Source organism: Peromyscus californicus, unplaced genomic scaffold (genome assembly GCF_007827085.1).
Source record: "Peromyscus californicus insignis strain IS unplaced genomic scaffold, ASM782708v3 Scaffold_5__1_contigs__length_169319896, whole genome shotgun sequence".
NCBI classification, from domain to species: Eukaryota; Metazoa; Chordata; class Mammalia; order Rodentia; family Cricetidae; genus Peromyscus; species Peromyscus californicus.
Window position 1 is genome coordinate 137,060,526 of NW_026294573.1, and position 16,794 is coordinate 137,077,319.

Here is a 16,794-nt window from a genome sequence, read left to right on the forward strand (position 1 = left end):
AATGCAAAGGCCCTGAGAAAAGGTTATATTTTTCTCAATCATCTTTGCACATCCTTGGTAACACACTGCTTTCCAGTATCTGGCCTTCAATAAATAGTATACACATGGACTGACCATCAACAAAATGATACATGAGACAAAGGGGAGGAGATAAAAACAAAGCTGAAAGGAGGTATACAACATGGACAAGCACTTCTTTCTTACATGATATTACAATGTCAAGTGATACTGTCTTCTAACAGTCACTAAGTACACAATAATGATCCAAAATGGAAAAAAGGAGGACCTAATCGAGAACAAAAAATTGAAGAAGGTCTGAGGACGGTCAGGTGAAACCGATACCAAACAATGCTTAAAGCAGCTCAGGTCAGACTTTAAATCTTGGCCCAGTACTACAAAAGATCAGTATCTTGAGTCCCACCACCCCTGCCAAATCAACCCTCAAAATGTTACGCAAATAGAGCCAGTGAGATTGCACAGTGGGTGCTTATCATCAAACCTGACAACCTGAGCCTGATCCTAGAACCCATACAGTAGGAGAGAGGCCAAGGAAATGAAAAGCACGGACGTCATCCCCAAAATCCAGGAACTTCCTTCTCTGTCCACAAAGCTGCACTCAGAGCCAACCTGAGTGCACTCTGCTGTCATCAATACTAATTACATCCTAAGTGCTAATAATATAGACTCCGTCAGCTATGGAATCCTCTACTTTCCAATGTCCACTGTGATGTATCCAGAGTCAATGCCGTCAATCTTACCCAGGTATGAACCCTATGAGCAATGAACCCTACAATAACAATCAGCCTGCCAAGGCAAGCTCACAGGTATAAAAGCGGCATAAATGTCATTACAGTAACTAATAGCTTTCTGGTTGGATTTAGGGACCCACCCCACAAGATGAAACCCATACTTGGCACTAAGCCAAGAACCTCTGGCTAGACAGAACATAGGTCTTAAGGGAGAACATACTACTATTATTCTGCTAAATGGACATAGTATCAAACAACTCGTAATGACCTACCATTATAGCATAGATTATAGCATCTCTTAACCCTCTGCTTACACAGAGACTCAACTAGAAGAGGTACAGAGAATAAGACTTCAGAATGCTCAAGTCTAAATAGAACATATGTACTATACTCCCTCTTCCAAAGGGAATGGAAGATAGCATTGAGGAAGAGAGAGTAAATCCCACTAGCTGAGGAGCTATTTACAACTGTGAGCTGCTGGGGAAAAGGATCAGTTTTCTCAGCAGCCCCTGATAAGTTGACCATGCTCCAGTGAAAAGCTACACATCTAAGAATAATTTGGTCAACACAAATTGACTTTGATGGGAAAAGAAAACCCAAAAAAGGATACAAAACTACTTGGGAAGGGAAGAGTAGGTAGACTTGGAAGAGTTGAAAAAAGGTAAACATGATCAAAACACTTGTATGTATGAAATTCTCAAAGAACTAATAAAAGAAAATAAACAAAAAAAGATGTTTCACTTTATTATTAACAGAAGGAAAATTTAACACAATGGTTTCACTCTTCACAGAAGATTCTATAAAAACCAAGAGGGATAATGTTAAGTAGTAGTAAGACAAAAGAACAACAAACTCAATACACAGCAGATGGAAATGTAAGCTGCCACATTTTTGAAAGATATTTGGTATTAACCATAAAAAATGTTTTTAAAAGAAAGTGTATTCCTTTGGTTCAGCAATTAGATACCCAGAACCATATATAAAATTATTCAGGGAAGTATAAAATAAACTTCAAATACCTCATGCCCCCACCGATAGGGCAACAGTTAATACTTACAGTAACAAAGTCGAATGCAACACAACTAAAGGAATACTGAAGATCTATACAGAAAGAAATTAAAGCATACATATTACATATTGTAGAAGCTGCAGAGAGGGCTCACCAAGGACACTTCCTGCTCTTCTAGAGGACCCAGGTTCAGTTCCAAGAAATGACACTGGACAGCTGACAGCCTGTAACTCTAGCCCTACGGGATCCAATGCCTGCTCCTGGCCTCTCGGGGCACCCAGACATGTACAACCCCTCTCACATATGCACATAATTATAATTTTTTTTATTTTTAAAAGAATAAAGTTGTAGAGCCCCATAATATGATGCTATCTTTATTTGTAAATATAAATCAAAATCATACGCCTATTTATATATTTATATCTACATGATTAGAAATGTCTAACAGATATTAGTGACTATTATTTGACAAATCTAATAATACCACTTACATTTGCAAAACACAACTGTACTTCTTTTTGTCTTTGACTTCTTGCTGTTTATTTTAAGTAAACACAAAAACAAATGGTTCAAAGCAGATTCTGAAGCAAACCACCTGTATTTGCAAATCAGATGCTTACTGGGAATGCCACCTCTGTCTTCAGCATTCCCATTTGCAAAGCAAAGACCTATCCAAATACCAAGATCCTCATATATTAACAACAACAATAGTCATTATAATAAGGCTCTGGTGACCACCAGTTAACAAATGGAATTCCTGAGAAGGATACCTGCCAGAGTAATAAGCAGCACATGAAACATGTTCAGTAATATCACTTGGGTAGGCATCTTCCAGAAACACATCTGAATCCTAAGGCAACCAAAACAATGACCAAGCAGACAACTGATTCACGAAAGACAATGGCTTTAAGGAAACACTTAACAATACTTTATGTAATGTAACAAAGCTACTTTCTTGTCCTCATGCTTCCTCATCTTCAAGATCATTTTTATAACTGACAAAATTCTAATATCCTGACAACATAATTGTAATGTTTATGTATTGGAAGTCTTTACAGTTGACTCAGAAGCATGCTGTTACTCAGGAGACCTATGATTTGAAACATAACTCCAGACTAAAATACACGTCCTGAGAGAAGAACTACTTTAATACTCCTGCAGTAGTCACCTTAACAAAAAGGGGCTTTCTCCATCTGAATACAACCAAAGTGCATTTCTTCTACAAGTCACACATTCCATTCAGTTACAAGGCTTACTTCTCAACCTTTCAAAGATGTATCACAGCAAAAAATGCTACACAAATACACACAACAATAACAACAATCTCCCTGAGTACTTACACGGAATGCTGCAAGAATGATTCTTGTTACTTTCTCTTTGACAGACTCTTGAAGGATGTCTGATAGAACAGGAATGATATTATAGCGACGAAGGTGTTCACACATTTGAGGACTGAATGCCAGGAGCCATATGGAAAAAATCATTTGATACTGGAGTTGAAAGCCACACTTGTTACTCAAAACGCCCATTATACTGAAAAAGAGCAGAGAGGGGAACAAAACATTTCATACAACAGCATACCAAAAACAAAACGTGCTCACACGGAAAGAGCAAGTCACTGAACTGTCCTCAGCTTCCTTCCTCAGAGCTATAGCACTCACACAGTACTCGGCTAACTCACAGTTCAACTCCCTAGGACCATCATCCTCTCTTGGGAAGCAGAACTGCTGCAGGAAACAATGAGAATGAAGAGAGAATGCTACAAGGAATGTAGCAGACAAAGTCAACAGGGAGTGGTGACAAAATGAATGGACATCTTTCAAGTAACTTTTATATCAAGGTTTTGAGTTTAGACAACCAAAGGAAGAATTTTAAATAGGTTAAGAAACCCAGAAAAAATGAGGCAATGACTTTTGGAAAGAAATACAGTCTGTCACAGAATTTGGGGATCAGAAAAATGTCAGAAGCTTCTAGAAAACTAGGAAACTACTTTCATTTGAAGTGAAAGGGCTTTTCTCATTGTCCTGAAGGAGAGAATATATAAAAGAAAAAAATCTAAGGATATACCCCTGAGGAATATCTAGATTCAACAAAGAGGAGAAATTACCAAATAAGACAAAATGACAAGTAGAACTAAGGAGGCACAAAATCCACAGAATGTCCAACAAAGTGTCCCCCAATATAAGCTATAGCTCAATTCATCAATTTTAAAAAGTGCATCATACTAACCCAAAATGTAAAGATGAAAAAACTGTAAGGAGGGGAAGACATCTGTACTTTGAATTTTCTGTTAATCTAAAGTTATTCTAATAAAACTCTCAAGTTTTTAAAAATCTAACAACTATTAACTCAGGAGGAGATATATATCTACATCAATTCTATATTTTTGTGATGTGTATATATTTCTGAGTTTATTGGACTATTCCTAATTTTCTTATACATTGTTTCTTCTGCCTGGAGGAGTTCTTTTCAGATTAGGCTGTTATATAAACTTGCTTTTATTAAATACTATCAGCATCTCAACTGCTCCAAAATTATGTATTTTTATAGAATCAACACCTTAATGCTTGATTCCTTTGCTCTCTTCTAGTAACTAAGTCAAGCCTTCTATACTTTGCTTTGCTGATGCCCTAGATACCATCTGGGTTAGATATCAGGTCCCAGTATGGAAAGCTAGAGGTTGACTATAAGGGCAGACAAAAGGTACTTGCTGTGAGCATCACCCAGGCAAATACTTCCTCACAGGGTAGTACATCTTTCCATGGCAGTAGCCAATTCAGTTACAGTTGTTCCAGGTCTAACAGAAAAAGCCTCACTTCACAGCCTCAGAGACACCATCACCAGCCATCAGTGCACCTAGCAAAGAAGCCTTGGTCCCTGAATAAGGTTCTTTGCTGTGGGATGTTCTGTATGGCAAATGTGTTGCTGATTGGTCAATAAATAAAACACTGTTTGGCCATTGACTAGGCAGGAAGTATAGGCGGGACAAGGAGGAGAATAAAGCTGGGAAGTGGAAGGCTGAGTCAGAGAGACACTGCCAGCCACCACCATGACAAACAGCATGTGAAGATGCTGGTAAGCCACGAGCCATGTGGCAAGGTATAGATTAATGGAAATGGATTAATTTAAGGTGTAAGAACGGTTAACAAGAAGCCTGCCATGGCCATACAGTTTGTAAGCAATATAAGTCTCTGTGTTTACTTGGTTGGGTCTGAGCGACTGTGGGACTGGCGGGTGACAGAGATTTGTCCTGACTGTGGGCCAGGCAGGAAAACTCTAGCTAGAGTTCTTTCTCAGAAATCACAGACATCAACATCAGAGGACAGCCTCCTTCTCAAAGGTCTAAATTTCATCTTTACTCAGTCCTCCAAGAATGTGAATTTCTGTGATCCTAACTCCAGCCCTAGAGATTATGGTGATATTTTATTTATGCTGAAATGTGATTTTGTTTGTATGTTAATAAATAAAAGTGCCTGGGGGTCAGTGCTAATAACAAGCCATTTAGCAGAAGTCTGGCAGTGGTAGCACACGCCCTTAATCCCGATCACATGACAGGCAGATCTCTGTGTGTTCAAGGACATAGCCAGCTTGGAGACACACGCCTTTAATCTCAATACCAACCATAGAGACCTGGAGGTCTGTATAGACAGGCAGTGATGAAGAGGTCTTGTGGTTGAGTTTACAACCAATGAGAAGGGAGAACAGAAAGTCAACAAAAAGACAGACACACAGGAAGTAGGTCTCTTTCTTAGGAGAAGGACGGCAGGGGCAGTGGGTGGTAAGAAGACGGTCTTGGTCTCAGCTCTTAGCTACTGCTCTCGGACCTCGGAGGCTTTTAACTCTACATTTGGCTCTGTATTTCTTATTTAATAAAACCGTTCAGAATTGCATCTACAAGAGGTGGTATCATGCTTTGCTTTAGTTTCAGAAGGAAAAAAGTTAGCAAATATATATCTGGTTAATTCTTCATATTCAATTAGCCTCTAAAAAATTTTTTAATTGTCACTGTTAGTATTCTGAACCACCTCTTGGGGTCGCCCAGGGTCCTGACATCATTTTACCCTCCTGTAAGAAAAAAAACCCTCCCCCTCCTTCTTCTGCATTCCATCTCTCTGTTCATGAGGCTGAACACCTCTCCCTTTCTCTTTCTCTCTCCCTTCAAAAATAAAAACTTTCCATGTGGCTGCTGTGTAACTTTCCATAGCGCCACACAGCCGTCCGCCAAGCCCACATGGCATGTCTCACCCTCTGTGGAACACCTTGGTCCAAACCCACCAAGGCCTCTCAAGCACCAGTTCACAACATTAGCATTGGTGCCCTGACACAGATAGGCCCTCCTGGAAGCCCCTCGCATGCCAGGATCCTGAACCCAGACTACCCACAACAGGCTCCAGCTCATCCGATTGCTCACCACCCCATTCACCAGCGGCAATCAGGTAAGTTTCATTTGGGTTGTTCCACCCCCTCCACAGCTCCTTTAGGCCCTTCTGGCTTTTGCGACACAATTCCTGACCTTTTCCTATGGATGAGATCCCTCTCGGAGCTCAGTTCTCACCTCCTCGAAAATCCTAGTTCTAGGTGCTGAGACTCCCCTGGCTTAGCCAGGCTAAGCCTGACCCCCATGAGTGTGGTGACAGCCCTCTTTGATGGCTTAGTCCTCCTCCTGTCCTCCCTCTAGCCCTGGGGACGCCCACAGCTACCGGCTATAGCGGCTCCTTTTCCCCTGTCATCCATGGGAACAGTGCTGTATTTTTACATTTATGGCTAAGGTGAGGGATCAGGGCCTGCCCCTCCCAAAACCTCACTCTGAAGTGGTCTTCACTCTAGCTGTCTTCCTTCCTCAAACCTCTTCCACTAACTCTGCTGCACATGGCATGTTTGCTTGGTGGCATACCTTGACAGGGACCACCAAAAGGTACCCACTTACTTGCCTCCACCTGCAGCAGATCTGCTCCCTCCCGCCTGTAACAAGTCTGCTTTCTCATTCAGGGTGGCTTTGCCTTCCATTCAGAGATCACTACTCTGTCTCTGGCAAAGCTACCTGCCTCTGACCATCACCCTGGATGTGAGACTGGCCTCAGTATTTCTTGGACTAGACAATCAGGGAACCAAGAAAAAATTCACCACTTTCTTTCTTTTCCCTTCCTTACTCATCTCCTGTTTAATATCTCTCTCTCTCTCTCTCTCTCTCTCTCTCTCTCTCTCTCTATATATATATATATATATATATATATATATATATATATATGCATTTGACTTTGAATTTACTTATTTAAAAAAAAAAAAACATGTTTTGAGCAGCAACCACATGGCTCTCCTCCATCTTGACTGGTGACCTCATCATGATGCACGTGGCTGGCAACCATCTTTTACTAAGGGTTACTAAAATTAAAAATATATTTAGTCTTGATGACCTCTCTGTTCATTTTATCTCCTTCTAGAGCAAGGAAGCAACAAGCCTCAAATATTTGAATTGACATGTACTTTTTTGTATGATGATAGAGATATAAAGCTATATTTGATTCAACACTGGTTTATACTACACTCTGTATGATAATATAAATTTAAACTTATAAAGATCTATTCAGATTAACAAAAGCTAACTTAGAGATTTACACCTACTTCTTCTAGAAAATTTAAATAAATGATGTCATATGTTTGATAAATGGGGTAACTAATAAACAAGATATATATTCTATGATGGAGTTTCTGATCCCCTGAGAGGGTCCTTTTCTTCAAAGGGTCATTTTCTCAGAGTTGGGCCACACCCTGACTCACAAGCCCCTTTTCTCTTGTTCCCATTTGGCCCTGAGATCTTTACCCTGTCACTCTTCTTTGCCTTCTTAGGAGACAGTTAAGTCCTAGTCTTATGAAAGCTGCTAAGGTTGGTTTTAAATAGGCGGCACTGGTTACCGTTCAAGAAAGGTCATGAGGCACAACAAAACCCATTATCAGAGCTTTATTGGGGGGAGGGGGACAGAAGAGAGTGACCAGGCCTGGGAAGAGGCATGTGCAAGGGGGGGGGCGGGGGAAGCAGACAAGAAGGGGAGGAGTCTGTGTCCAGCTTTTAAGGATTCCCCTGCACATGCGCAGGTGGGCTTACAGAGCTATGCTACTCATGCACTGATTGCATGACTGCGCTGCTCGCATATTATATTAATTAATATTAATATTCCATTAATTATAACTAATTTACCATTATAATAAAAGCTACAGTCATGAAATTCCTTAGGAAGATATAATGAAATCATGATCCTTTCTAATTACACTGCCCCAAATACTGCAGCATCTCTTTTAGGAAGGTGAAAGTTGGAATGAGATCTGTCTTTGGGTTTCTGCACAGAAAAGAGTATCAGACCCATGAAACTGCTAGTCTTAGACACAGGTAGCTCACAGTACCTATCCAGTTTGCACAAACCATACAGTTTATGGCAGGCAGCTACAGCTATGGTTTGAAAGTCTGTGCCCTCCAAAATTTGTAAGTTAAAATCATAAACCCCAAATTGACAGTGTGGTGACACAGAGCTTTGGGCAAATTAGGTCACACAGGGAGAGCCTTCATAAGTATCAAATAAAAGAGCCTAAGAGAGACCCTCTGCCCTTCCGTTATCCGAGGTTACAGCTCACCATACATCTCCCAGTGCCTTGGTGTTGGACTTCCCAGGCCCCAGAACTGTAAGAAACAAATTCCCATTGTTTATAAGCCACTCAATCCTCAGCACTTCGGTTTAGGTAACGGACTTTCTTGTCAGATGTCTGGGATGTTTCCTGTGCTATGGTCATTTGGATGAACTCTCCTCAGTAGGTCTCCTGCATTTGAATGCTTGGTTCTCAGTGACTATTTGTGAAGCATTATGAGGGGTGACCCTGTTGGAGGAGGTCTATCACTTGGGGCAGGTTTTAAGGTTTTAAAAGTCTCTTGACATCCCCAGTACATTCTCTTTGCTTCCTGCTTGAAGTTCCAGACGTGTGTTCTCAACTATTGCTACAGCACCATGCCTGCTGCCATGCTCCCTACCTTGATGGTGATGGACTCATCCCTCTGGAATTGTAAGCTCCAACCAAATAAACTCTTCCTTGGTCATGGTGTTTTATCATAGCAATAAAAGTAACTAAGAAGTCAGATGGTGGTGGCATATGCCTTTAATCCCAGCACTTGGGAGGCAAAGGCAGGCAGATCTGAGTTTGAGGCCAGCCTAGTCTACAGAGTGAGTTCCAGGACAGCCAAGGCCCTGTCTCAAAAAAGAAAACAAAACAAAAAACAAAAAACAAAAAAAAAAGAAAAGAAAAATCAAAAACCTATTAACTAAGAAATACGCTGTCAACACAGAGTGCCTATATAGCTAACCTCTAGTTATAACACAGAGTGCCTATATAGCTAACCTTAGGAGCTGGTCTGTACTAGTCTTCCTGAACAGAAACACAAATTTTCACTGCTGAGGAGGTCTCATGGAAGACTACACGTGGATTCCTCAAAACTCAGCCATGACGTTGTGCTTCATGGTCCAGCTGTGTATCTTCAGCAATCCCTATAATAAACCTCAGCTATGAGTAACAATATCATTCTAATGAATCCCCAATACAGTGTGACCATATCTGAGAACTCTTTACTTTCCATCCACAATAGCAACTAACAGGAGAAGGCATCAGTGAACAGAAGAAAGCAAAGAGAGTAATAATACTATTTTATTCTCTAACAATGATAGAACTGGCTTTATAAGCCCACTCTTAAAACTATGAGAATGTAGATATTTTCATCATAAATGAATCCTTCCAAACTCAAGAACATAAAAGAGTTTAAATGGAGCTACCCTATAATAGAGCAACAAATAAAAACCCAGTGCAGAAATGGGTTTTTTGTTTGTTTGTTTGTTTGGAGTTGTTAGCCAGTGAGGTCCCATGGACCCTCAGACATTAGAGGATATTGTCAATATTCTTGGTAATTCTCCATAACTTCATAGTAAGGGCCTATTGCTGAAGACACCACATAACTGAATCATACAACATGGTAACATCAAGCTGGTACAAACCTGGAAGCTTCACCCATATTGACTAGTTTTTATAGTGCTGAAAGGTGCTATGCAGGCTACCAGAGAATCATCAACCATACCCAGCTGTGAACACTGAAAGCTGCAATCACCGGCCTTGCAATATGTCCCCACTGGTGCAATAGTGGCGTGAATGTGACGGGAATAAACCGTTCCTGATTGGACTTATTTAAATCCCACTCCATAAAATGAAATCCATACCTAGCACCAACATGTGACTAGACAAGACATAAATCCTAGGGGAGAACTTACTTCTATCATTCTGCAAAATGGCATAGTATTATTGTTAAACTATTCCTAATGATTTGTTATAGCCACAGATTAACGCATCTCTCAACCCTCATCTGAGAAGCTTCTATTTACAATATATAGTGATTAACACACAGACCCACAATTGGCCAAAGCGAAGGTAATAAGAGGCTACAAAATGCTCAGCCCTACAGGGAAACATGCACACGCGCGCACACGCGCACACACACACACACACACACACACACACACACACACACACGCACAGAGAGAGAGAGAGAGAGAGAGAGAGAGAGAGAGAGACTCTCAGATAAATATAATTGATCTAAGGAAAAGAAGGAAACACCATATCTTCACCTAGTTACCAGTCAGCAGGAAAGACTTCTAGGTAATATTATTCAGTAAGAACCTAGGGCTAGCAAGATAGGGTTCAGCAGGTAAAACACTGGTTCCCAAGCCCAATACCCTCAGTTCAATCCCCAGAAGGAAAAAATAAACTCCCATAGGTTATCCTCTGACCTCTGTACATGTTCTGTGATGCACATGAACATATACACACACAAATAAATAAAGTTTAAAATGTGATAAAATTGTAAATATTAATTCTTTGAGAAACTCATACAATGGGACTTTGATCATATCCATACTCCCAACTCCTACCAGATCTCCTCTCAGCTCCCTACCCACCTAACTTGGAGTTTTCTTCTTTTAAAAAAAAATCAAGTCCAATTTGCTTTGCCCAATTATTCTTGGGCGTAGGGCCTGCTCCGGAGGGTGGTCAATCTACCAGGGGCAAGCTATCTCTCCCACTAGCTATCAAATCATACCTACCTTCCCACTCCATGCTGAGATTGTATCTGTCTTGAGCTGGTACACGTCTTTGTGCATGCTGTCACAATGACTGTGAGTTAATAGTACAACTACCCTACTGTGTCTAGAAAACAGTTTCTTTGAAGTTATTCACCACTTCTGGTCTTCCCAGAAAACAAAGAGCTAAATAAAAATAGTGAGGAAAAAAATTGAAATAGGGTCTTACTATATCTGTGGCTGGCCTTGAATTCACAGAAATCTGCCTGCCTGTCTACTGAGTGCTGAGATCAGTGTATGCCACCATGCCAGCTCAACAGATTACAATTTTGTGAATTAACACAGGAATAACTATTCTAGCTTATTCAGTCAATCAACGAAGATTAAATAATTGGAAAATAACACTCTAAGAAACTGCAGGCACCTGTCTTGCTGAGGGGCTTTAGAGTAAGAGTCTGAACACATTATTCAATCAATTCTCTTTAAAGCCTCACTTATCAAACTCTATTGTTGCTTCTGAACATCCCATATAAATTTTACAGGAGAAACAATGCTCTTCTCCTAGCTGAAGAATAACTGTTTTAAATGCACTTAGGCCCTCATTAAGTATGAAATTTACTGGCTTTCTAATGGTGACAGAATCTCCATTCTTTGGAGATTTTATTTTCCTTATTGATTTCTGCCTGCATTTGCCCCAAAATACTTTGATAATAATCTTATACTCTCAGTGCCAGAGTTTGTTTTGTCCAGCATTAGGGGTTTTTTGTTTTTTATTTTATATACTGGCCTCACTTTCCCCTTCCTCCTCTCCTCTCAGTCCCTCTCTCCCAACCCTCCTCTGTCTCCACCCCCCAAATCCACTCCTCCTCCATTTCTGTTCAGGAAAGGGCAGGCCTCCCATAGATATCAACAAAACATGGCATATCAAGTTGTAGTAAGACTAAGCAACTTGTCTTGTATCAAGGCTAGGCAAGACAACCCAGTATGAGGAGTAGAGTCCCAAAGCCAGCAAAAGAGTTAAAGATAGCCCCTGCTCCCACTGTTAGGAGTCCTACAAGAAGACCAGTATTAAGTTAAGAGGCCTTAACCTCTTATAAAACATGAGCCAAGCAAGAGAAGGGGAGAGATGTTCAGTTCGATAGATACTGATTTCTAAGAAGTTTAATATATCCATTGTTAAGCAAACATGAAAATAATAAAATGCTTCTCTTAAATGATTAAATGTATTAATTTATTTTAAAATGTCAAGGAGAAATGTTTTTTAAATGTCATTCTACAATAAAAGTAAAGGACACTCACTCACCAGTTCACCCCATCTGCTTCCACCCAGGCAAAACGGTACTCATTGACCCGGAGCATCAGCTGCAGACAACCAGCAACACACTGCACATACTGAGAACTCTACACAGGAAAAGTGTACAGTGTTAGCCTGCAAAGCATTCTAAGTCATGAGACCAAACACATACATTTCTATAGGAAAAGTCTACCTTTTTACTACAATTTGTTAGCTTTAGAGCACCCAAAGTCTCCTAATATCTTTTCAAAAGTCTATCCTCCTGTCTGTTTTTAACTTAGTCCCTTAAAAATTAAGGTGACTGTTGTCTTCCAAATTAAATCTACAAAATTCAGGATGACATAATACATTTAGAGAAATTAATTTACAAAGTAACTGTACCTTTGATACAGTTTGATAAATAAGTAGTTCACCTTGCCATTTATATATCTTGGAGAAAGGCTCTACAAACAAAAAATGTTGCTCTACATAATAACACAAATATGGGAAAAAAAAAAAAGAAGAAGAAGAAGACAGGCCTATACTGGAGTACTTTTTGGAACGTTATAAACCTTTACTGTAGTCCTTGGTTTCTTCACTCCTGGCTAGGACAATACTATCAAGAGAACATCTTCAGGGGCACCGTCATGGTTGAAGGCAGTAATCCACTCAGCACACAACTACAACTATGCAGAAACTCAGCCTGAGGTGGTCTTATAAAATATCTAACTAAAGCTGGGCATGGTGGTACATGCCTATGCCTTTAATCCCAGTACTCAAGAAGCAGAGGCTAGCCTGGTCTACAGAGTAAGATCCAGGACAGCCAGGGCTACATGGAAAAACCCCATCTTGAAAAAAGGATCAATTAACATTTGTTAAAGACAAGCCAGATTTTTAAAACTCAGTTCAATAGCTGCATGTCATAGAACTGTGTTTAAATCTATATCTCTTCGAAGTCATAAACGCTTCCATCTTACTACAGCTAGTAAAAAACTTCTGCTCTAAGCTCTTGTCTAGATATTTACCATGAGAGGTATGTCTTTAAAAAGTGGAGAAACAGCCCCACCCATCGCAGCCCTACTAGCTGGTCAGCAGGCAAGGCTCCTGTGGGCAGGCTATTCAACCACAACCCCCCATTGAACCCTGTAAACTACAAGTCCCACTCCGTCCACCAAAACCACCCATCCCCCACAAACTCAGCGGCTCCCTGAGACACATTCACCATCTACACCTAAGAGGTGAGTGGCTAGTTTCCCAGCTGAACAGTCCAGTCTCTTAGGCCCTAGGCCCTGAGGCACACTCCGTGCCCCTCCCCTGTCCATCACAGCCCCATTAGCCAGTCAGCAGGCAAGGCTCCTGCAGGCAGGCCACTTCACCACTACTCACTGGACCCTGTAATCTACAAGCCCCACTCTGCCCCTCAAATGCAATCATCCACCTCAGCATCAGCAGCCCCGGGAGACACATATACCGCCTGCACCAATTGCATGAAGAGGGACCCCCACCTTTCATGGAGGCACCGACACTGCCTGCACCAACTGGATGAAGAGCGGCCCCAGAGGAACAGGCTCTACCTACACTGATTGGAGGAAGAAATGGGTAGACGCCAGTGCAAGAATACATTCAACAACATAAAGAGCAATATGGCACCACCAGAACCTCGTGATTCTACAACAACAAGACCTGAACATCCCAATGAAAAAAAGCAGAAAAAGTGCCGGGCAGTGGTGGCGCACGCCTTTAATCCCAGCACTCGGGAGGCAGAGCCAAGCGGATCTCTGTGAGTTTGAGGCCAGCCTGGGCTACCAAGCAAGTTCCAGGACAGGCGCAAAGCTACACAGAGAAACCCTGTCTCGAAAAACCAAAAAAAAAAAAAAAAAAAAGCAGAAGAAAAAGACCTCAGAAATAATTTTATGAAGATGATAGAGGCCCTTAAAGAGGAAATGAAAAATTCCCTCAAAGAAATTGAGGAAAAGACAAAAAATTTGGAAGAAATCTCAAAGAAAACCAAGAAAAAGCAATCAAACGGGTGAAGCAAACAGTTCAAAACTTGAACATTGAAACAGAGGCAATTAAGGAAACACAAACAGAAGGAATTCTGGAAATGGAAAATCTGGGTAAACAAACAGGAACTACAGATGCAAGCATAATCAATAGAATTCAAGAGATGGAAGAGAGAATCTCTGACGTTGAAGATAAGATAGAGGAAATATATTAGTCAAAGTTAATATTAAAACCAACAAATTCTTAACAAAACATCCAGAAAATCTAGGACGCCATGAAAAAAACCAAACCTAAGAATGTGCTCAAAGGTATAGGAAATATATTCAACAAAATCACAGAAGTTTCTTAACCTAAAGAAGGACATGCCTATGAAGGTATAAGAAGCTTACAGAACACCAAACAGATTGGACTGAAAAAAAGAAAAAAAATCCCCTCACTACCTAATAATCAAAACACTAAATATACAGAAATAAAGAGTATTAAGAGCTGCAAAGGAAAAAGGCCAAGTAACATGAAGAATAATATCCGACTTTTCAATGGAGACTCTGAAAACCAGAAGGTCCTGAAGACATTATGCAGATACTAAGAGTCCATAGATGCCAGGCCTCACTACTATACCCAGCAAAACTTTCAATCACCACAGAAAACAGGATATTTCATGACAAAACCAGATTTAAACAATACCTTTCCACAAATTCAGCCCTACAGAAAGCACTAGAAGGAAAACTCCAACCCAAGGAAGTTAGCTGCACCCACGAAAACACAGGCAATAGATAATTCCACACCAGCAAATCCCAAAGAAGGAAAACACACACACACACACACACACACACACACACACACACACACACACACTACCAACAACAACAAAACCAAAAAATAACAGGAATTAACAATCACTGGTCATTATTATCCTTTAATATCAATGGACTCAATTCACCTATAAAAAGACACAGGCTAAAAGAATGGATACAAAAACAGGACCCATCCATCTGCTGCATAGAAGAAACACACCTCAACTTCAAAGACCAACAACATTACCTCAGAGTAAAGGGTTGGGAAAAGATTTTCCAATCAAATGGACCTAATGATAGAATTCCTGGCTACCCACCCAGCTACATTACTGTACGTGCGCTGTCCAGTAGCCAAGCAAGAGGCTTAGTCTTATGTTCTATGTAATCCGTGCGCTGTGTGATCATGTAATCTATGTGGATGTGTAGCATAGCTATGTAAGCCCATATGCGCATAGTTTTGGTGAAGATTCTTTCGCCAGCAAGGAGCAGAGTCTCTGCTAGGAAGTTCCCTTGGGAGCACAGCAGAGCAGAACAGGTTTCTTCTGCTGGGAAGCTCCCTTAAGGAGGTGTGGAGTAGAAGTAACAACTTTTTGCCAGAGCCAGAGCAGATTGTTACACTTCTACAAGGATTTTCCCTTTAGAAGAGTAAAGCAGAGAGTTTCAGAAGTTGAGAAGAAACAGATACCTCTGCTGGGATATTCTCTTAGGATAGCAGAGAAGAAGAAACCCATACTATGTCTGCTGGGAAGCTCCCATAAGAGGGGGAAGGGGCAGAGCAGAGCTCAGCTGTAATGGCTCTCTCTCAGAGAGGAACATGATCACTATATCCTGCGGGGAGGCCATTCCCCACAGCACTCCCTGACAGCACCCCAGTTTTAGGTATAGCCTGACTTCCCAACAAGTCAGGATACCTTTTTCCTCACAGCTGTAGGTATCCAGGATACCTTCCCTTTACAGCTGTAGGTATAGCCTGACTTCTTGAGGAGTCAGGATACCTTTCCCTCCAGAGCTGTAACACTTGCAACAGGTGCTATGGATATAATATACATATTATATATAACAAAAGAAATGTACACATCTAAATTATTCACAATGATCAAAAACTTCAAGTAACCAAATATTCATTAATAATAGGAATATTTCTAGATGCAACATAAATCAATGTCATGATACAATGCTGAGCAAATGAATTCAGATCCCTTTACATGCAGCTGAAGATCAGACCAGACTATACCAAACCTATACTAACAGATCTCACAGGAACAATAACCTTTGAAGGAGGCATGGTGAAAAGGCTTTAGTAGGAAAAACCAGGTTGTATAAACTCATCCCAAGGGAGGAATGGTAGCAATGTAGTTACAGACTACTTGCATAGCATACATGAGACTCTGGTTTCATCCCCAACACCAAAGAGGGGAGGGGGATAAATACAGGAACAGGAATGAAAAGCTTTATCTCGGTATCTTGAGAAATCACTTAATTTCTTTAATTGTTTTATTATCAATAAAAAAAAGTGCCAGCTGTACTAAAACTAAAAATTAAAAATCTATCAACTGTAGTCAGTTTCTATAAAAGACTAGATAATTTTAAGGTACACTATTATTGTCATTAGATATTCACAAACTAAAATGCATACAGTCAAGAACTTCTTAAAATAGAATTAAAAAAAGAAATTCCTTTGCCAATGTCCAAAAACATATCAGTTAAGATACAGACTTCCAGACTGGTACAAAGAGAAACTCTGTCTTGAAAAAAGAGAGAGAGGGGGGTACAGACTTCCAAAAAGTAATTTCACTATTACTCACTATTTAAGGTCTTCAAAAAATGCTTTCAATACAATTTGCTTAATCATACAATGTAC

General features: G+C 40.5%; 1 protein-coding gene across 3 annotated transcripts in view; it reads right to left on the reverse strand.

The window, feature by feature from the left end:
• The window catches only part of Atp6v1h (ATPase H+ transporting V1 subunit H), a 115,117-nt gene that overhangs the window by 66,704 nt on the left and 31,619 nt on the right, over window positions 1–16,794 (reverse strand). For all 3 annotated transcript variants that reach the window (XM_052715405.1, XM_052715403.1, XM_052715404.1), the window contains 2 exons: window positions 12,166–12,263; window positions 3,099–3,291 (listed from right to left, as the gene is read on the reverse strand). In XM_052715405.1, the coding sequence (XP_052571365.1) occupies window positions 3,099–3,291; window positions 12,166–12,263 (291 nt within the window). The remainder of the gene's footprint in view (window positions 1–3,098; window positions 3,292–12,165; window positions 12,264–16,794) is intronic.